The sequence below is a fragment of the Podarcis gaigeae genome (assembly GCF_964106915.1).
Source record: "Podarcis gaigeae genome assembly, chromosome: 3".
Lineage (NCBI taxonomy): Eukaryota > Metazoa > Chordata > Lepidosauria > Squamata > Lacertidae > Podarcis > Podarcis gaigeae.
This window is the reverse complement of record NC_139680.1, coordinates 104179363-104202225: the sequence shown is the minus strand read 5'-3', so window position 1 is coordinate 104202225 and position 22863 is coordinate 104179363. Positions and strand designations below refer to the sequence as shown.

General features: G+C 42.2%; 1 protein-coding gene across 8 annotated transcripts in view; it reads left to right on the top strand.

The window, feature by feature from the left end:
• KLHDC3 (kelch domain containing 3) overlaps window positions 1–22863 on the top strand; it is a 46095-nt gene continuing 23232 nt past the window's right edge. Inside the window, exons 1-7 of one of the 8 annotated variants that reach the window (XM_083733670.1) lie at window positions 1–180; window positions 1924–2025; window positions 14670–14923; window positions 17933–18109; window positions 19853–19968; window positions 22354–22425; window positions 22624–22837. In XM_083733670.1, the coding sequence (XP_083589796.1) occupies window positions 14770–14923; window positions 17933–18109; window positions 19853–19968; window positions 22354–22425; window positions 22624–22837 (733 nt within the window). In that variant the 5' untranslated portion in view covers window positions 1–180; window positions 1924–2025; window positions 14670–14769. Of the gene's footprint in view, window positions 181–434; window positions 617–699; window positions 757–1923; window positions 2026–7560; window positions 7608–9400; window positions 9511–14669; window positions 14924–17932; window positions 18110–19852; window positions 19969–22353; window positions 22426–22623; window positions 22838–22863 lie in introns of those variants that run through there. The other 7 variants (XM_083733669.1, XM_083733671.1, XM_083733672.1 and 4 more) reach the window with 7 other exon arrangements.

The following is a 22863-nucleotide window of genomic DNA, read 5'->3' as shown; positions in this document are numbered from 1 at the left end:
CCAGGTTCCTTTTCTCCCTCCGGGCTTATTTCTGGAGCCTGGCTTCTGGAGCACGCACCACCCACCTACCAACCTAAGGCTATTCAGTCCAGAGTCCAAAATTACCTGCACCCGCCGCGTGTGCACAGAATCGCTTTACCAAATCCGTACCAAGTGATCTGGACCCGTTATGTAAATAAGGTAACCTTCATCCAGCGCGAAGCTGTGGTGGAAAGAGCTACAGCGTCCAGGGGCTTTTTAAAATCCCCTTTGCGAGCGTGGGTATGTGAAGACGCTGCCCGCCCCATTTCGTGGCCATTTTTTTTGAAACCGGCGTGCTGGGGTCCAGGGCGACGTGGTACAGAAGAACACTATATCTCGCTATATCTGCGGGCCCTCTCAAGACTACATTTCCCAGACTCCCCTCGGTGGGCGTGGCGCGTCATCCTCAGCCGTTGTGCGCCGAAGCTGGGCCTGGAGAGGGAGGGAGCGGGAATCGGGATTGCGCCTGAGGAGCGCCTGAGGAGAAAGCTCGGGGCTTGACCGGGCCGTTAACGAGCGCCGGGAGAGCGGGTTCGCGCGACCCTTCGGGGCCGCGGGCCGGCCCCGCGTCCCTCTCCTCGCCCGTGGGGGGCAGGTAATGCAGCTGAGGCGCCGGGGCGTGGAGGGAGCCCCTGTGGAGGAGGGCCGGGGGGCGGTTCTGCCGCGGGCGCGCGGCGTTGGCGGCGCTGACCGTTGGGGCGGCCGGGATCCGAGAGCCGGGATGCGTCTGTCAAGGTTGGGGGTGGGGCGCCGGGGTTGTTATGAGGGACTCGTCGTCGGTTATAGAGTCCCTGCAGGGAGAGAGAAAATACATAAAGAGAGACGCGGCTGAGGGGTGTGACAGGTTAGGCTCGCATTGTGAGCGCTGGGGAGCCCAGGGGCTTAAGAGGAGCTTGGTGCATTTGTTTATTCTGTCGGGGGTCAATGTGTCTGCCAGGGCCGACCCGAGTCTTTTTGCTGCCTGAAGCGGAGCGACAGATTTCATACCCCGCCGCCCTCAACACACGCACGCACGCGCGCTTCTCCACCCCCGGTGTCAAGAGTGCAAAGTCCTCAAGCCATGCCAAGTTGTTTTGGCGCATGAGGCAGAAGATCCTGCAAAAAGGCCTGTCCTCCTTCCTCTGCACCTCCTCCCCCGCCCCGGCGGTCAAAATACGACAATAGCTTTTAAACGGTTTGGCGTTTGCTGCCCCTCCCCCTCCAAAAACCAGTGATCTGCCCAAGGGTGCCGTTTAACGCACCCTGCCCAAGGGTAGTGCCAGCGTTCCCAAATAAATGCCCGTGGCAGTCTTAAAACAGGGCAACTCTCTCCTTCCCTGGACAGTGCGTAAGTTTGCATTTTGCGGTATTTTCTAGGCATGTGGTTTTTCTGCACTGGGGTGCTAGTTCTGTTTTGGGGAGGTCCGGATTCTATGAGTGTTCATTAGGATGGTATATGTGAAAAATCATATAATAAACGCCTGTTATCCCTAAAGTTTTATGGAGTTTGGTTTTCTGCTTTCTCCTTTTCTTGTTGGGGCGTTCTTCTGTGTTATTATTATCATTGTATAATGCAGCGCCATCAGTGTACATGGAACTGAGATGCATGGGCAAAATTGACAGTGTCCCCAATATAGAACAGTATAGAACAGATAATGGTTAAAACAAGAGAAAGTGGGGCATGGAAGGATGGATGTAGTAAAATGCTGTTGGGATAAACCAAAGGCTTAATCTGGAATAATTCTGGCACCCTGGGTCAGACTGGAACCTCCATTTCACCTACTGATATGTGCTGAAAATGTTGATTTTTTTCTCTTTCTGCTACATTTAACACCACTCTTGGTACTTTTATATATTTAAGAACCCCATTGTTTTCTTCTTTATTCCCAAGAAACGCTGGAATAACTCTTAATTCTAATGTAGATTAGAACTCCCATCAACATTCTCAGAAGAATGGAGAAAATATTCCACCTGTCATGTCTAAAGCATCCAGATACATTGTACATTGAGCAGGACAAAATTCAGGTCAGCAAATCCTGGGAATGGCAACTGAAATTCAAGGGCCAGCATGTTACAGGCTTTCTTATTGTCTATATCCCTGGAAGCCACAGACTTGCTTAAGCATGCATGTTCATCATTTGGTGACTGCAGCTTCAAGTATACATTGGATGTGTGAATTGACCACCACAGATATAGCCCCTCAATAGGACTTTCATATCACATCAAAACAACAGAATTGGTGCACACAGTTGTTGTTGTTGTTTAGTCATTTAGTTGTGTCCGACTCTTCGTGATCCCATGGACCAGAGCACGCCAGGCACTTCTGTCTTCCACTGCCTCCCGCAGTTTGGTCAAACTCATGCTGGTAGCTTCGCAAACACCATCCAACCATCTCGTCCTCTGTTGTCCCCTTCTCCTTGTGCCTCTTTCCCAACATCAGGGTCTTTTCCAGGGAGTCTTCTCTTCTCATGAGGTGGCCAAAGTACTGGAGCCTCAGCTTCACGATCTCTCCTTCCAGTGTCCACACAGGGCTGATTTCCTTAAGAATGGAGAGGTTTGATCTTCTTGCAGTCCATGGGACTCTCGAGAGTCTCCTCCAGCACCATAATTCAAAAGCATCACAGTGGCTTGTTATAAAGTTTAGAAAAACTAAGTGGTAAACAAACATGTGTGAATCAATTCTGTTAACTCCCAGTTGAGGCCAGATTACTTTTCAAATCTGCCAGATAAGCAGGATCCTGTTGTCTGGGTGTGATACTTTTTCTTATAATAGCTTATCCATAATAAACTCAAATATTAGTTCTGCACACAACTCAAAAACAATGGTTCCTGGGTCTTTTAAACCTGTTCATCCCTTTGTAAACAAGCCTACTACTCACCTTAGCTTTTCCTAGTTGCTTCTACTCCCAGTGCAACTTAGCATGGTGCATACTCATGCTAACATGGATATGTTATACCAATGTGCTTATGCCCTTTTGGCCGATAGCTGAGAAGCACATACAGTGGTACCTCTGGATGCGAACAGGATCTGTTCTGGAGGCCCGTTCGTACCATGAAAAGCCTGCAACCTGAAGCGCTGTATCTGCGCAGGTGCGTGGTGCGTTTTGGCATTTGTGCACATGCGCGAAGCGCGATTTAACGCTTCTGTGCATGCGTGAGCGACAAAACCTGGAAGTAACCCTTTCCGGTACTTCCGGGTCACCGGGGACGCAACCTGAAAAAACGTAACATGAAGCAAACGTAACATGAGGTATGACTACTCACTTAGGCTGTGGTCCTAACCACAATTTGAAACAAGTTACTTAGTAACTTAGGAGAAAAAAAGATATGAGATCAGGATTTTAGCATGTATTAGTTACACATCGCATACTTTAACCACCCTGCCAAGCTCAATAATTTATTATTCGTACCCTGCCCATATGACTGAGTTGTCCCAGATGGGTGGCATGCTAAAGCATCAAACATTAAAAACTTCCTTGTACAGGGCTGCCTTCAGATGTGTTCTAAAAGTTGTATAGTTATTTATCTCCTTGACATCTGATGGGAGGGTGTTCCACAGGGCAGGCACTCCATAGAGAGGCTAAAGGCAGAGTGCGGGAGTACTTTGATCTTTTTTATGAAAAAGAGAATGTGCAACATTGAAGTAACAGTAGTAATTAATGATTTTAATAACTAAACCCAATTTAGCTCTTGAGTTCAGTAGCACCATTAAGACTCTTTCTGCACTGCAACTTCGAATTCACTTTAATTTCATGCTGTGTCAGTTTGCTGTATTTAGTTTGTTTCTATTTAGCATAGATGTTGATTAAAGCACATTAGTATCTGGTTGTTCATACTTTGCAGCGCTACAGTGAATTTATGTGATAGGTTTTTGATGGAAGGAAAAAACCCACCTTTTGACATTAACCACCAGAGTGCTTTAAGGAATCACATTTGAGTGCTGTAATTATAGGCAAATGAAAATAATGTATCTTTAATGACAAGCCAGACCCACATACTTTTGGAAAAGTTAGAAGTGTTCACATTTTCTTTTTTCCAAGTTAAAATTACCATACAAAGGATCCGTGATTTCACATTTAGAGCTTTGTTCAGAGTTTCTGTATCCTGTAGAAGTTGCAGCTGCTTCAGTCCAAATATGTAATAATGTACCGGTAACTTTGATGGTAGGGACACAGGTGGCGCTGTGGGTTAAAGCCTCAGCGCCTAGGACTTGCTGATCGAAAGGTCGGCGGTTCGAATCCCTGCGGCGGGGTGCGCTCCCGCTGCTCGGTCCCAGCGCCTGCCAACCTAGCAGTTCGAAAGCACTTCCGGGTGCAAGTAGATAAATAGGGACCGCTTACCAGCGGGAAGGTAAACGGCGTTTCCGTGTGCGGCTCTGGCTTGCCAGATGCAGCTTTGTCACACTGGCCACGTGACCCGGAAGTGTCTCCGGACAGCGCTGGCCCCTGGCCTCTTAAGTGAGATGGGCGCACAACCCCAGAGTCTGTCAAGACTGGCCCGTACGGGCAGGGGTACCTTTACCTTTTTAACTTTGATGGTAACTAAAACATTGACAATATTAGTGCTGTTTTCATTGAAGTGGGCATGTAGCTAGGTTTCAAATATATTTGTCTTTATATTTTGACTGCAGAATCATTCTGCTTCACTAAGAACAGCTTCACTAATTTGGGTTCTGTCATCATTTTGTCTATAACTTGATTTTAAAATGGTTAGTTCTGGGTATTTAGGCTGACTTCACTTTTTGAGCAGTTGTCTAATCTCAGAATGTGCAGCTGTGTGCCTTGTTTAAGCTAGAAGGTAAAGTGTTGGCTTGCTTGCCCTTTCTAAGACTGTGCAAATGAAGTAGCTTTACAAGCTTTAATTGGCTACTTTTGTATAGATTATTATCTATTATCTGCATTAAAAGGTTTTGGGGACACAGTATTGTGCACTTCTTATGTACCGGTAATAAATGCACACCTTTATTCTGCCCCTTGTAGACATGGTAGGCAGTCGCCCCTGCCAATCAGAATTTGTCACTTCTACATGTAACACAGAGTAAACATCCACTTGATACACAAATCAAGGAACACACAGAGTTTCACACAGTACCTTTAAAAAGTACAGTCATACCTCGGGTTGCGAATGCTGCGCGTTGCGCATTTTCAGGTTATGGACCGTGCCGAACCCTGAAGTACCGGAACAGGTTACTTCCAGGTTTCAGTGCTCGTGCATGTGCAGAAGCGCTAGATCACACTTTTCACATGCGCAGAAGCACCAAATTGCGTCACATGTGCGCAGATGCGGCGCTGCGGGTTGCGAACGTGCCTCCTGCAGGGATCACGTTTGCAAACCGAGGTTCCACTGTATTTCTGATAATGTACAGAGCGTTAAGATACTTTCCCTTGTGCTTATTATGATTGTACTTGGCAGGTTTACTGATTGCATTCAGTCAGTTAGCTTTCTTGCCCATAAAGAGACCTTGTACATACCGTAAATAGCATGTTAGACTCTTGGCAGGATTGAAGCATATTGTAAGAATATTGATTTGTTAAATAATTTCTATGCTGTTCTATCGTTTTTCATGTGTGCATATGCAGGAGTTAGCTGCAGTAAAATGGAAGAAGAAATTTTTGGAAAGATGCAGAGAGGGAACTGAATTTGTAAAACAAGCTCCTGAAGGAAATTGTTGTAGTTCTCTTTTGCATAAAGTTAGGTGAGAGCTACTTCTGAAATGTGTATAGGCAAATTGTGTGGACTGAAACTTAGGGTTGTATTCAGCTTAGCACTAAGGAGAACATTCTCCTCCTTTCCCTGCACACTCCCTAAGTCTGTTTTGGGGGTCCCCCCAATCTTCCAGAGCAAATCTGGCGTCATCACAAATACCACCTACTAGCAGCGCCTGTTTTTTTATCAGGATTCACCCTCAGTTAACGGGCAATCATCCAACTCATTATCACCTCAAGGCATATTGCTCTAAGCTAGTGAGCTAGATAAAAATAATTTCATTACATTGTGATATAAAGGTTTTTTAGTCTCTGTTATAGTTAATGTGTTTGAGTTTCTTCCAGGATAACTAGAACAGAATTACCATAGATAATTTTCATGGAAAGTCTCTTTAGAGCAGGAGTGAAGAACCTCTGGCCTTCCAGATGTTGCTAAAATCCACCTCCCATAATCTATTACCATTGTCCATAGTGGCTGGGGCTGATTGTCGGAAGTCCAACAACAGCTGGAGGGCCACAGTTCATTTCCCCCCGCCCCCCGCATTAGAGAAGTCCAAAATACTCAGGCTTTGTTTTTTTGTCCACACCCTTCTATGCCTGGAGTCTGAACCTTTCCTGTGGCTCCCCCTTACTCAAGTTATTGCTTGAAGTCTATGTAACCCTATAACCTGGTTGATTTTTTCTATGTTGCAAGATCATTGTGGTAGAGATGTGGTGGGAGCAAGTTGAAAAGGTAAAGGGTGCATTGAGATTGAACAGGTGCTTCTGTCATTGGCGACCAAGAGCTGCCCTTCTGTTTGAATATAGCAGTTTCTTCTCTCTGCTGTTCAGATGACTAATGGTGTTTATGGAATTTCTGGCTTGCTTCATGACTTCTGTTTATAGCAAGTTTCTCCTGGAGACGTGCATCTAACGCACATCCCTCTAAGATTCCTGGGATCTTTCCTTGAGGAATCGAATGACTGTCAAATTGGGCCTCTTGGGGTTTTGGAGATGGAATCTTGACATTGTGGTCTTCTGATTAGTAATTTAATAGGAGGGATCTATAAATCAGCATAATGTCATGGAGTGGGACGCTAATCTCTGTAGGCTTTGGAGAAGGCATCGTTTGTGTGTCTAAATGAGCTCTGTCACATCTCAGCTGAAGCATCTAATACAGTAATTTACAATATAATACAAAAAAATTAAAATCCAGCCGTTGACATCAGAAGCCAGTTAAAACTCACACCAGTAGTAAAAATAATAGCTAAGACTGCAAGGAACAGCAAAACCAAAATGATCTCCAAAGATCTGCAAGTATTTTTGCCTTCACCTGATGTCCAAATTTTGTATGTACCAATAAAGTAGCACTGGAAGGAGAGCATTCCACACTTAGGGCACTACCAATGAAAACCCCTATCTCTAGTAGTCACCTACCTTACTTTTAAAGTTGACACACAGATTCTGTCACAGAATGAGTGAGAAGGTCTGTGTAAGAGTAGATAGCCCTTCAGATAACTTGATGCCAAGCTGAATAGGTCATTATAGGTCAAAATCACTACAATATGTTGAATTGTTCCTGGAAACAAACTGGAAGCCGGTGAAGATATTTTTAAGCTGATGAGTGCTTCTGAATGGCCAATATTAGTCAGTAATCTGGCTGTTATATTCTGAAACAATTGAAATTTCAAAAAAATAATAATCAAGGACAACCACATGTACAACATACTGTATTGCAGCAATCAAGTCTGGATGCTAATCTGGAAATTTTTGAAATTCTATAGTGTTTGCTTATCTCTGATGTCAGAATGGCCGTACAGCATAACGGAAGGAGGCAAAGGAAAAGAGAGAGAGAAAAAACCCAAGGTTCCAAGGCACCTGCGGGTGCTCAGCCGAGGAGGAGGATGAGCACTTGACTGGCAGGTGCTGCTTGAGATGGGAAGCTAGATTAAATTCATGAGGTGGAAAGAGGTTGGGACTGGGTAGACTTGGTGTGGGTGGTGTGTAAATGTAGCTTGCTGTAGAGGTTGGTTCCTTTTGATTTTAGCGTGGACTGCATCTTATTAAATCAGCTTACATAAGTGATCAGATGTATGACCTTTTCTCTGTCAGTCTTTTCACAGCTGGTATTCTTACTAATGGGTATGGACAATATCCCTTTCTTGTGGCTTGTCACTTCAGTCTTGCTAAAAAGGAGGTACTGAATCAGAAAGGATTAAAACACCTGCAGTGTGTTGTCAAACATAAGGAAATCTGTTGCTCCTTGGCCAATAGCAAAGAGAAAATGAGGTTGAGGGGCTTACAAGGGTAGCAGGTTCAGTAGTTACAGCTGAGGCTACATGACAGCAGCTCAGCTGTTGCCCCAACCCCTATATGATATGCGTAAAGGTTTTGCTAGAAATAACTTGGGTTTTGCTCTGGCAGTTCAGTGGTTTAACAGTGCAATATTCTCTCTGCAAGGGACGCGGGTGGCGCTGTGGGTTAAACCACAGAGCCTAGGGCTTACCAATCAGAAGGTTGGCAGTTTGAATCCCCGCGACGGGGTGAGCTCCCATTGCTCGGTCCCTGCCTCTGCCAACCTAAAGTTCGAAAGCACGTCAAAGTGCAAGTAGATAAATAGGTACCGCTCTGGCGGGAAGGTAAACGGCGTTTCCGTGCGCTGTTCTGGTTCGCCAGAAGCGGCTTAGTCATGCTGGCCAAATGACCCGGAAGCTGTACGCTGGCTCCCTTGGCCAATAAAGCGAGATGAGCGTCGCAATCCCAGAGTCAGCCATGACTGGACCCTAATGGTCAGGGGTCCCTTTATCCTCTCTGCAGTTGTTACCCCCTCACTTTCACTCCAATTTCCATTTCCATTAAAAATGGGAAATGGCTCACTACGTGAGACATGGAATGAGCTTGATTAGTACATTCAGCCTTGGGAATCTGTTTTCCGCATGCCCTTCTTAGGCTTCTGGTTGCTCTGCATTTTTCTGGCATGCCATACCTTACCCTGTTATTATGCTATTGATAGGAAACTTCTGTTGTGTTTTACTTTGAGAAACTAACCATGAAGTGGCTTCACATCTGTGGACACATTCTACTATTTTGTATGTCTCATTTGTCTTCTGGGTGCTATTCCATGGTGGTTCTTCTTGTCCCTTATGTACTATGCTGTCTCCCAAAAGTGAATAAGGGCAAACTAGATTCTAGAAGTTTGCTTTTGCAGCAATTAATTTGTCTGTGTACAGTCCATATTGCCCTTGTTTAAACTTTAAGATGCTGGGTCACTCTTTGAGAGGCTGGCTGCTCTGAGATTTTTGCTGTATATGGACAAAATTATTGTTCTTTCACATTTGAGAACATGTGGCGGCATACCAGTGACTTTCAGAAGGCATCCTCAATCTGAAAGCCGTGACATGAGAATGATCCCTGGGTTTCCGGCTGTTTCTCAAGTTGTGTGTCCTGGAGATCTTAGAAATTTGCAAGTTTCTTGTCTTATTTTAGCAGCAGCATGAGTAACTCAGTCTCCCTAGCAATTAGGCAAGTGTCAGCATTGCTGCTCCTCATTATGAAAGGCCACTAACCATGCCTGTGTTGACACTGGCTTTCATTTCCTGCTGTCTTGGAATGAATAGCCAATGGAGTGCATAAATGTCAGGAGTGAGAAAAGTTGCTGGATTGTTATTCTGCTGGATGTAACAGTGAGTTGGGATGTGCCTGAAATAGAACAGTCTATATGGCCGGCCTCAAGCTGACTGGATCTATTTTTAAGTGCTACTAAACCACGTAGCTGGAAACACAGCTTTTCAGGTTACATATTCTCAAGGACTGAGACAACAGCATGGTAGGGACACGTCCTTTGCCTGCACTTGAGAAATAGTGGGTGCAAGATTGCTTTGGTGTTTGGGGGAAGAGAGTGTGTGAAAATGAATGGAGATTTTGTTTGCTTCTTGCTGGGCTCATTTGTTCTGGAACATAAAAGAGATGTTGACCCATATATTTCTTAAAATTTAAAACTCCTTTACTTATAGAGCTAACTTTTGTCTGTTTCTTTTAGGACTGGTGTTTCTGCTCTTTTTGGAGCTATACCTTAGTACATAATCTTCCTCTGTTTACCTTGCCTCAGTTGCCCTCTCCCTTTCTCAGTTGTCTCCCTCTTAGTAGATTTTTCATTGCAAGCTCCTTGGGGCAAGGATTTGTCTTCTTATACTTTCTAGTATACCGTATGTATGAGTTTAGAGCAGGGTTTGGTGGTGGTGTGTTCCTTTCCTGGTTGTAGATTTCTGGGACATCCACTTACTGGTCAAGACTGTTTTTAAAATATTGAAACCAGTGCTACCTTTATCATTTTTTTATTTTTTTGCTGAAGGCACAAAAAGCAATAATTTATATTAACACTATTTGTATCATTCTTAATACAGTACAAACTGATATATTGCATTTGGCCACAATTGTTTATTGTTTCTATAGTCAACAAAACTATCTGACTGCTATCATATTTTTGTCTTTTCATGTAAATCTGAGATAATGGGTTAGTTTGGCCATAGCAGCAAATTCCCGAAGTTTCTCCACACATTCTTTACTGGATAGTGTGTTAATTGATCCCATGTCTTACCCAAACTATTATTGGTGTGGCTAACATGAAAGAAACAAATTTGTTAAATTCTGATGCCCCAAGCTTTCTGCATAATTCAGTTTTTTTTAAAAAAACCTAGATGGAGAGGAGTTTTATCATCTAAGATCTTTTTAATACAATTTTAAATTTTATTCTAGCAGTTTGTTTTTTTTGACAAATCACATTTCCACCATATATGGGGGTGGGAATCACCTCTCTGTTTTTCGCATTTCTAGCATGTGATAGGATAATTTTTGTTAATATTTGTATCTGGGCTAAAGTGATATGCCACAAACTCATCTTAAAAGAGTTTTTCCTTGAATATAAGCAGATTTTTAACCATTGTAAAATATTGAATAAAATGAACACTAGGTTAGAGGTTGTGCCATCACTTGCATTCGGTTCCTTTGTCTTCTGGCTGAGATTCAAGATGCTGACTTCAGTTTAATCTAAATGGATAGGTTCCTACTTACCCTGGAGCAGGAGTGGGGAACCTATGACCCTCCAGATCTTGCTGGACTATTGGGAGGAATTCAGTGTTGTGCTAAGGTGATTGTTTTATAAGGAAAGCATTTGGGATTGACAGACAGAACAGTGCCCCCTCTCCTCTCCCCAGGCACTGTTCCAAGGGTTCTCCCTACCTCCTTGAGCCAATTTGGGGGGGCATGTTGGGGGGAAGTCCTGCTGCACAAGAGGAAATTCTTTTGCAGACCTTCTATTGATGGGATTCATTAGCTGAATCCCACCCATTATTATTTCCATTTATTACCTGTCCTATACCCTAAGGTCCCTGGGCAGATTACAACAATTTAAAATGTAGTTTAAAACAGTTTACCGGAACTCTCATAACCCCTGACTAATGACCATTCTGGCTGGTGCTGTTGAGAGTTGGAAAATATCTGGAGAGCCGCCTAATACCCTTCACTGCCTTAGGTTTCCTTCTGTCCTACCTCCAGTTGCAGTCAGTCACAATCACTTAACCTATCAGAAAGTAACCTCTTCCCAACCTTGTGCCTCCAGATGTTTTTGGCCTACAACTCCCATCATCCCTAGCTAGCAAGACCAGTGGTCAGGGATGATGGGAGTTGTAGGCCAAAAACATCTGGAGGCACAAGGTTGGGAAACACATTGCTCCAAATCTATTTATCTATCTAAAGTCTACAGGGAGCATTCCTAAGTACCAGAAAAAATATATAAGGTAGTCACACTAACACTCATTTCACAGTAATTGTTTAGAAAGTACCTGAATGCCTTGCCCCATGACTTTCTTTCTAGGTGGGCTAGAGATGTACTTAAAAACGACAAAAGAAAACTCCGTCTTTGGTCCCTGGCCACAGGCACATATACCTTAAAATATAACATGTACCTAAAACTTTTGGGATAATTCTTTATCAGTACCTCTCCCTACCTGCAGAAATCCCGAATTGCATTTCTTAATTGCATTCATGTTAAAAGATGTGCATGTGATGTGCTCAGTGCTTGAAAGGCAACTATGATGGATGCATATATAGAATTTTTCCATGAAGGAGCTTCCCCACTAAGGCCCCAATTACTTGTTTGGGAAACTGAACTATTCTTCATTTTCCTCTATAGTGAAGCTTATAAAATGCATGTGGAAAATAGATGTTATCATTATTTAGAAATGGCTTTTGTATGCACTAGGATAAACTAGCTTTTCCTCTTAGGGTTCTGATATTATATAGCCATTGTTGTGTTCCTAACTTTATACATTCAGCCAATATTTTTCTCTCTTGAAATAAAAATATATATTGTAGGCGCCTCCATCCCTCATACTTTTTCTTTTATGTTACATTTTGTCAGTGTTTTTAACATATATACCATAAAAAGGTAAAGGACCCCTGACAGTTAAGTCCAGTTGCAAACGACCGAGGTTGCTGCACTCATCTCGCTTTACTGGCTTAGTGAGCCAACATTTGTCCACAGACAGTTTTCCTGGGTCATGTGGCCTGCATGACTAAGCCACTTCTGGCGAAACCTGAGCAGCACACGGAAATGCTGTTTACCTTCGTGCCGGAGCGGTACCTATTTATCTACTTGCACTTCGACGTGCTTTCGAACGGCTAGGTTGGCAGGAGCTGGGACCGAGCAACGGGAGCTCATCACGTCATGGGGATTCGAACCGCCAACCTTCCATTCGGCAAGCCCAAGGCTCAGTGGTTTAGACCATAGCGCCACCCGTGTCCCATATAATATATATAACATAAAATCATAGAATCACATGTTGGATCTCTGCCTCTTTCTTAACCATGTTACCTTTCATCATGCATTTTATACTAGAATTTTCACCTCTTTTCTTTTAAGAATTTATATATTTTAGTACACCAGACAAAGGGAAAGTTTTCAAGTGTTAACATCTGGTCTGTGTGTTTGGGGTGGAATACTACTCTAATCTAAACTATATTTGGCTGACGCTAATTGATTTCAATTTTTTTGGAAAATTGATTTCAGTTGCTTTATTGGCCTTTATTGCAAGCCCTCTGCTTAAAGAAAACATTTTGTTTTCCTATGGATATTTCCAGTTGACTGGACTGGTGCTGAGTTTGTTGCCACAGACAGGAGATGAACAGTTAAACAAGTAGAGAATATTCTGTTCCTTGGTTTTAAAACTCCTACATAGTTCAAACACCTGATGAGAAAAGCTCTCTCTAAGTACTCTAAGATTCCAACTTCACGAAGTCTTTTGACAAGGTTTCAAGAACTCCCACTACAGTCATCACACAGCAGAAGACAGGTCTTGATTTTCCTTCTATTTTGGACACATAGCTGGAGAGACATGTGTGGGCTTAAATCTCTAACCACTGATTTTCTCCAAGGGATTGACTTTTGAAAATGCTTCTTTAATAAGCAGCCTGCTTTTTTCTTGCTTGTGTGTGATGAAAAGCCAGACACAAAGCTCTAAATCATTAAAGAGGATCTTTACCCTTCAAGTAAAACTATATATATATTGCCTGGACTCCTATTACATAAGAGCCTTGCTGGATCGGATCAAAGGCACATCTAGTCTACCACTCTTTTCTCACAGTGACCAACCCAGTACTTCTGGGGAGTCCTCAAGCAGGACACATGTGCAACAGCAGTCTCCCCATTTGTGCTTACTGGTACAGTGGTACCCCGGGTTAAGTACTTAATTTGTTCCGGAGGTCCGATCTTAACCTGAAACTGTTCTTAACCTGAAGCACCACTTTAGCTAATGGGGCCTCCCGCTGCCACCGTGCCGCCAGAGCACGATTTCTGTTCTCATCCTTAAGCAAAGTTTTTAACCTGAAGCACTATTTCTGGGTTAGCGGAGTCTGTAACCGGAAGCTTATGTAACCTGAAGCGTATGTAACCTGAGGTACCACTGTATTCAAAGGCATACCGCCTCAAATACTGGAAGTAGCACACAACCATCATAGCTTTTGTTAACTATATCCTCCATGAATTTTTCTAATCCCATTTTAAAGCCGTCCAAGTGCTGGCCATCACTACATCTTGTGGTAGCCTATTTCATAGTTTAACTATGTGCTGTGTGAAACTGCACTTCCTTTTGTCTGTTTTGAATCTTTCAATTTCATTGGATGATGCCAGGTTCTAGAACTCTCTTTGGTTAGGCATTAAATAAGTGGGGTACAGCTTCTGTCCTGGGCCCAGTGTTTTTCAACATCTTTATAAATTACTTGTATGAAGAAATAGAGGGGATTTTCATCAAACCTGTAGATGTTACTAAATTGGGAGAGGTAGTTAATACCTCAGAAGATTACCTTTACAGATTGGAGAACTGGGCCAAAACTAGCAAAATGAATTTCAATATGGACAAATGTAAGGTTCTATATTTGGGAATAATCAGATGCACAAATATAAGATGGGGCATTGTAGTGACCTGACTGGGAACTGCCCCACATAGAGAAAAAAGACTTGAATTGTAAATTCATTTGTTGCGATTAATTTGCCATGAACATTCTTTTTGCCTTCTGTTAGAACAAATAATTGCTGTACAGCCTAATGGGAACATCTTTTCTCTTTACCATTACTGTTGTTGAGTATGCCTTCTGTGAAATGATGACTAGAGGGAAATGCTTATTCTTGCTGCCCTCCTGAACTGCTGAGACATAGTTAACACTCCTGTTTTGCCATTTTTTGAATGATTACATATTTCACCTTTTCTGTTTCAATAAATACTATTCCCTATCTTAGATATGTAGCAGTCTAACAAGAAAAAACTAATTGCTTTCTCCCACCCAAGAGGAACAATGTAATGCAATATTCAAAAAGGCAGTTAAAACCGTGTCCAGTGGGAAAGCTGTTGCATAGAGGAAGACTCATATTCATTTTACAGTGGGCATAATCAGTTGCATTTTGAAGATTTGTAAATTTGTTGTCTTTTTCAGAGCTCTGTGGCTACATACCAACATGGTTGGTAGCCCTGTTGGCATGAAACTCTGATGCCCCAACCCCCTTCTTGGAGGGACTGAGCACTTGCAAAAGGGAATGTTACGGTGGACAGTGCATTTAGAAGGTGGGCCCCGGAGAGTAAACCACGCTGCTGTGGCTGTTGGACACAAAGTCTACTCTTTTGGCGGTTACTGTTCTGGGGAAGACTATGAGACACTGCGACAGATCGACGTTCATGTATTCAATGCAGGTAAAATGAGTGTGGCTGAACAAGTAGCACTTTCATACGATTGAATGTTGTGATTTTGAGATCTTTAAATCAAAGGTCCACGTGCTGTTGCAAACAAACCCAGCTGCCGTACTTATTCGGTAGTGGTCAGTTAGCTGTTAAACATAGATGAGGTCACTGAGAATTTAAAAGTATCAAAAGCGGGAATTGTCTTTAAGGAGCATGGGAATCAGCCATTTCACACAACATGAACATTATATTTATTGTTGTTTATCATTTATATATCAACATTAATTATAAAAAATATCAGAGCCATGAACAAGAGGTTAAAACTTAGAATTACAATACATTAAAGTATAAGACTGCAATAATAATATATAGCAGCAAACAAATCAATGCATATATTTTTATATTAAAAAAAATACATGTATACATCTTGCTGAAATTTCACCTCTTTGGGAGCTACTTGCTGTCTAGGAAAAGTATTGTGTATAAAGTGACCTTTAGTATATCATCAGAACAAGTTTGGGGAACAAATGTTGGAGCAAAGCTTCATTGTAGGAAGTGCTGAGGGAGGAAAAACTCCCTGATTTATGATTTCCCTTTCCAAGATCTTTTGATAACCTTTAGGTTGCCTTGGAGAAGGAATAATCCTTAAAAATGAGTCATTGGTTGGGAAATGATTTGCTGCTGTGAAAGAAATGGAACATTATTTACTTGTTTAAGCCAGAAGTTATACTGTATTAAAAATCAAACATATTTGCAAAAAATCAAAGGGGTTATAAAAACCGTCAATTGTGTGTCCTAGGAAAAAAGAGTTTCACACGTTTGCAGCCACAAAAGCAAAGGCGATTACTTTTTAAATTAGATTTATTTTTCTGATGGCTAACAGAACTTCATTTATTTTATTTTTTTCTTGCTAGATCAACATCCCTTTCCAAAAACAAGCTATCCAAGTATTCAGTGCTTTGTTTTCTTTATACAGTGAACACTGGAATAAGCGGTAGAGCTTCAATAACACTATAAATATGGCATCTTAAATTGTAAGGTCTTTCCCTATAACTACCATTCTGAACTGGAGTACATATCTGCTGAAACTACAAGATGGTCAAAGTTTCCCTTATTGATTATTTAGCAAGAAACTATAGATAGCTTTCATAACTGAAAACATTTTTGATCATATAATTGAAAACTGAAAACATTTTTGATCATATAATTCATGGAGCAACCATCACCATATTTTAGTTTTCAGTGCTGTGTGACATGAATACATCTTTCACTCTGTTATTAAATTGATATTTTTTTTACTTCTGTTACCATGTGAAAATAATACAGCAGTCTGACACTAGCCGGTTGATATATAATGTATGGTAAGCATCAAGTAGAAATGATCAAAATGCAACCTGTTCATAATTCAGGTTAAGAAAACAAGCTTGTGTTCTACTCTGTTGCAACAGGTTGGTTCACCCAGATGTCACATTTACAACTGACCAACCCCAAGCTCTTTGGGGAAGGTGCAAAAGCCTGCTAATGATCCACTTGATGATGCATGGACAAGCCTCATCAATTAGTGGCAAACTTGGGTGCTTAAACAGGAATGGCACAGTATGACGTAGATGCTGCTGAGCTATATAAATACCTGATTTTACTAACCTTAATTGGAAGGTGTGTTTTTTTTAAATACAGTTTTATTTGTTTAAACTGGAGAATCTCTTGGCAGCAGTAGTACACTATGGCATGGAGTTTTATGGAGCTAATTACAGATTTTCATTGTCATATGTGTAATATGCAGATTCCAGTGGAGAGTCAGAAGAGGGGAAGCAAACAGGAGTATGGTAGGGCAGAGTAAGTTTCAACAGGACAGAGTAGTAGATTCAGTTATGAGAGACCCAAGCTCAAATACTCAGCAATGAAGCACACTAGCCTTCGGCAATTGTCTTAGCCCAATGTTCCCAAGAACATTGTTGTGAAAATAGACAATAGAATTGTACATTAGTTGATTACTGCTGTTTTAAAATGATTAATAAGATTTGAATATTTTTACTTTTTCTAGTGTGCGCTGTCTTACATATTCTAATCTGTCATTTGGCTACCCATTTTCCTATTTTGAGTTTTTACACTGTGTGCTTTTAACAATGTTTAACCATTACCCTAAATGGGCCTTCAAAGCAATTTTCTCTGCTTTGTACTCGTGTGTGTTAATTCTTTTAGAACTCTTGAATATATGTCTTCTTTTAATGGAGCAACGGTTGAAAATACTATTTTCATTAGGTATGCTTTATCTGGCACCAGCATCTATATAGTGTAACACATTTGCAACAGGTTGTTCAAAGTGTTGTTGCTGACCTTTAAAGCCCTAAACGGCCTCAGTCCAGTATAGCTGAAGGAGCGTCTCCACCCCTATCATTCTGCCCGGACACTGAGGTCTAGCGCCGAGGACCTTCTGGCGGGTCCCTCATTGCAAGAAGCGAAGTTACAGGGAACCAGGCAGAGGGCCTTCTCGGTAATGGTGCCCGCTCTGTGGAATGTCCTCCCATCAGATGTCAAAGGAAAAAACAACTACCAGACTTTTAGAAGACATCTGAAGGCAGCCCTGTTTAGGGAAGCTTTTAATATCGAAGGACTATTGTATTTTAATATTTTGTTGGAAGCTGCCCAGAATGGCTTGGGAAATCCAGCCAGATGGGTGGGGTATAAATAATAAATTATTATTGTTATTATTATTACTAGGTGAACATCTTTCACATTCTCTTAGTGGTATAACCTTTTTAGCATCTTTTCATTGTTCTCTCTTTCTTTTTTATTTCCCCCGAGTAAAGTAATGTTTTGCAATCTGCGCGCACACAGAGACACACACACACGAGAGAGAGAGAGAGAGAGAGAGTACTGCATGACAGCATTGGATTTCCTCCAACAATTATGACTTGTTAATCCAAGCAATTTAATTGTTTGTCAGTTAGTATCTGTGCATAGCAGCCTGATGCATAAGAGCAAGCCAGTCAAGTAACACTGTGGGCTTTTTCCTTTTAGTCTCTCTGCGCTGGACCAAACTACCACCAGTGTGGACAAACAGCAGGGACCATGTGAGGGAAGTTCCATACATGAGATATGGACACTCTGCAGTGCTTATTGAGGACACCATCTACATTTGGGGAGGCCGCAATGACACTGAAGGAGCCTGCAATGTCCTATACGCCTTTGACGTCAGTAAGTGGTGTTCGCTGCTCCCCATATCCCTGGCTGTCACATGCTGCTGAAAGTGTATATTCTAAAAAGTTGCAGTTCGTCTCCAGGTTTAAACTGGGAACAGCAGGTTTGAAAGTACTTCATCTTGTTGATTATAACATTTATAGAAACGTGATTAATATTTTCAAAGAACGTGGGAATTGTTGGAGACCCACTGTACAGTCTTCAGTCTTCATGACTGGTGCTTCATGGAAATTATGCTCTCACTACTGTGGGCACCACACAATGCAGGGAGACTGCGTACAGTAGCAGGAAAAGGGTATGCTGCCTCAAGGGAAGGTGTTGGCATATTTTTATTTCATTTATTAACCACTTCCTATGAAGCATACAATAGAAGCCATATGCAAAACAACTGCATATATAAAACCAGCTAAAACAGTTGCATGTGTAAGTTGCAGATCAGTTCAGATACTGATCAGAACTCTTCACATAAAAGGTTTGTTGAAAGAGGAAGGTGTTCAACAGGAAAGAAGGAAACTAAGCAGAAGGAAATAATGAGAGAACCAGTATCTTACAAACTCTCCATGCAATGAGAGATGGGCTATCGGTTCTTGGGCTGTCTTTCCAGGTCTAGCTAATTCTCTTAACAAATTTTCTTTCTTGGTATCTTGGAGTTCCTTCTAGGGAGCAAAACTAGATATCCATAGAATTCTGTTGTACATAGGGGCATCACACAGCTGCTAAACTGATTTTTGTTTGAGGAGTGGTGGAAAAAGCTGCAAGGGACTGTTGTTGTCCAGAGTCCTAGGCAGCCTTGGATGCACTCGCTTGTGCAATTTCCTACCATCCCTGGAAAGCAAGTCTAATCCTTCCCCTCTCATGGGAAAAGGTGGAAACCCTCTTGCATGAGTCACTTCAGGCTAGACAAAGCCCTGAAGCTATTCTGCAAGGCATTGTCCTTTGCTGGCTTGCAAATGCTATCTGTATTAGATGTCACAGCCTGCTCCAGTCTCTAGTTTCATATGTAGCTCTTGGCCGAGGTCTCTAGGGGTAGCACATGACTGGATTTAGAAATCCAAGCATGGCACACATCCCACTAGGAGCAAGGCTCACTTTCCCTTTGTGCTAATAATCTCCACAGAGTTTACATTGACCTTGTGTTGGAATGGAATACTTATCCAGTTAATCTAGGTGGGTGGCTGTGGATGGAAGCCAGGTTGTGAGAGATTCTTGGGTGCTAGAGGATTATGAACAGGCCGCTCCATTCTGCTTCCTGGAATAAGCACTGAAGCTGACTGCCAACTGTGGTTAGGCAATCTCTTGCTTCTCCGAGGATTATCTGTGCTTCTTTTTATGGACTTCTGAGACAGGTGCTTGCTTTAACTTTACAGATAACCAGGCAGCCTTGCATTAAAAATACTTTTCAGATATTGAAAAATACTCTCCTACAGTTTAATTGCTTCCCAAAACATTGCAACCGTTTCTTACTTTGTAATACACAGTAGGATAATAGTGAAATCTCACAGAATGTGAGTGGTGGCTTTACACAGTTTTTCAGGAACTACAAGATAGCTTCTAGAGAGGCAGCTGCTGTTCCACTGTCCTGTGTGTAAAAGAAGTGTTTCCTTCCTTAAAAGGAGAGATATGTGTTTGTTTAGGATTTTTCCCCCAGGGCCATGCCCTTTTTCATTAATTCCTAAACATGACATTCTGTGTCTGCTGGTAATGGCTCATCTCTCTGTTTTTTTGTTTTTAACGTATTAGGCACGCACAAATGGTTCACACCAAAAGTTTCTGGAATGGTTCCGGGAGCAAGAGATGGACATTCGGCTTGCGTCTTGGGAAAGAGCATGTATATCTTTGGGGGATATGAACAACTGGTAAGTTATCCTATGATCTCTGCTATTTGTGTTCAGGTCTGCATGAGAAATGGTGCTTCCAAATCAAGTTATTCAAAGAGAATTCTGAATGGTCCCTCTGCTCCCACTTCACTTTTTCCCCTCTTTCTTTACTTTACCAACAATTATATTTAAAGACATTTGTGAATTAAGTTAAAAGATCACTGAAATGTTCTCTATTGTAACCCCATACTGTCACATCCTGATAATAATGCCAAACTTTCATTGTAGCTGATGAACTCCAAGCATGAGGCCATGTCCTGTGCATGTAGGATTTACTCCCAAGAGTATTAGACTGTAGCTTTAGTCTACAGGGCTAGATGTATTTAGAGCCAAAGTCTGCTTGCTGTTATGCATCTCTGTGCTCCTTGCCTCTTAGAAAGCAAGCTGCTGTACTGTTGATTGGTAAGTAAAAAGCAAAACTCAATTTAGTCTATTGACATTTCAGGCATAATTCCCTTTGTTGTCAAGCCACTACATTTGTATTTTCCTCCTCTTGCTTTTTATGACAGGTTGCAGTTCTGAATGCTGTCCTGGGTTATTTATATGAAGGGCAGTAAACAATTATCTTAGATCAAATTGTCAAACCTCTTAAAAGTTGGATTGCATCAGAAGGATGAATAGTTGCTTATTTATCAATAGATATTAATTTGTTCTGTGAACTGCCCTGAGACCTCTAGGTATAGGGCGGTGTATAAACTCAATTAATAATAATAATATGCACAGAAACGCGCATATGCGCATTGACGCGGGTGGCGCTGTGGGTAAAATCTCAGTGCCTAGGACTTGCTGATCGTAAAGTCAGCGGTTCGAATCCCTGCGACGGGGTGAGCTCCCGTCGTTCGGTCCCAGCTCCTGCCCACCTAGCAGTTCGAAAGCACCCTTAAGTGCAAGTAGATAAATAGGTACCGCTTTCTAGCGGGAAGGTAAACGGCATTTCCGTGTGCGGCACTGGTGCTGGCTCGCCAGTGCAGCTTCGTCACACTGGCCACGTGACCCGGAAGTGTCTTCGGACGGCACCGGCTCCCGGCCTCTCGAGCGAGATGAGCGCGCAACCCTAGAGTCGGTCACGACTGGCCCGTATGGGCAGGGGTACCTTTATGCACAGAAACAGTCCAAAGGGAGTCTAGTTCAAGTCCCTGACCTATCAGATGACTAAAAATTTCAAACTTTCTAAGAGATGTGTTGCATCAGAAGTATGAGCAGATGTTAATTTATGCTTGGAAACAGACTTAGACTTTCTAAGTGTTGTCTTTCTAGATGACTTTCTAGTGTTGTCTTCACCATCACTAGAGAGAGATTCCACAAGTTCTTAAGACAATCATAATTGTGCTTGTAAGATGTGCAGAATGTTTTCCCTTCCTGCATATTCTTGCAATTACTCTAAAATAGATAATAGACCACCTCTGTTTTCTGGTGATGACTGAGGTATTTGGAAGAGATGGTGTCCAAAAGCCATCCATTGATTTGTGGCTGAGCAGAGATTTAACCTGTTTGCAGTACACAAGCAGCTGAATCTAACTGGCATTTTCAGTGACTAGATCAGGCTTCCTCAACCTCGGCCCTCCAGATGTTTTTGGCCTACAACTCCCATGATCCCTAGCTAGCAGGAGCAGTGGTCAGGGATGATGGAAATTGTAGTCCCAAAACATCTGGAGGGCTGAGGTTGAGTAAGCCTGGACTATTTCTTATGGCAAATGAGTTTGTTTTCAGTGGATTTACAGCATTAATTAAAGTCTGTGTGGCAGGGTACTGAAACAAACGAAAATATAGTAATGGGATTTAAGGGACTCACCAGCAAATCCAAAGATTTTATCTCTCTCCATGGTATGTCCAAGTGTTACAAAACTTTGGCAAACCCAGCAATCCTAGTATCTTTTACAGGTTGTTGCTAATTACGCATTCCTCTCAGAACATTTAGCTTAAGGCTTGTCTGGTCTGACTTGGTGACTCTTTAACAACTCCAGCTGAGGTTAATGAGAGCTACTGATGTTTAGCACTTACTTAAAAGAAGAGCAAAGGGCAGCCTTTGCCATCTCACACCAGACATTCAGAACCAGTGTACTGTAAATCATGGTTTTAATCTCTCACATTACTTCTTTTTTTCTGTATATAAACTGGAGTGGCATATGTATATTCAATGTGTTGTTTGGATAGTGTGCACTGATGTGAGTCAGTCTGAACAGCTGCTTTGTTTTCTGAGCCACCTATTTCAGTTCCCTTAATATATTTCAGCTCCACAGGGAAATGCTGAAGAATTAAACTCTGTTTTTATCTCTAGAGAGCAAAATAACCAAGGGCCTTTAGAATGCCTGGCAGTGCTTGATCCAGCATCCCCACTAGTTTAACAATTTCTCTTTCTTTCAGGCTGATTGTTTTTCAAATGACATCCACAAATTGGATAGCAGCAACATGATTTGGAGTCTGATCTGTACAAAGGTCAGTATTAGTGTTAGTGTGTCTTTGGGTCCTGCATGTGACCCTGTTTGCCATTTAACTTTTGTCTGCTTTAGTTTGTAGTCAACAGAATTTTGAGCACCCAGAATCCCCTTTCACCTACATCCCCTTTCATATCTTTTACTCCTAAAGTAACTTCCATTTCCCTTTGACTTACTTAACAGGAGTCTCTTGTTTCAGGGCACACCAGCTCGATGGAGAGACTTTCACTCAGCCACAATAATTGGGACAAAGATGTATGTGTTTGGGGGAAGAGCAGACCGCTTTGGGCCATTCCACTCCAACAATGAGATCTACTGTAACCGAATCAAAGTATTTGACACAGACACAAACTCTTGGCTGGACTCGCCTCCCACTCCCCTCCTTCCTGAAGGCAGAAGGAGCCACTCAGCATGTAAGTCATCATTACACTCCATCGAG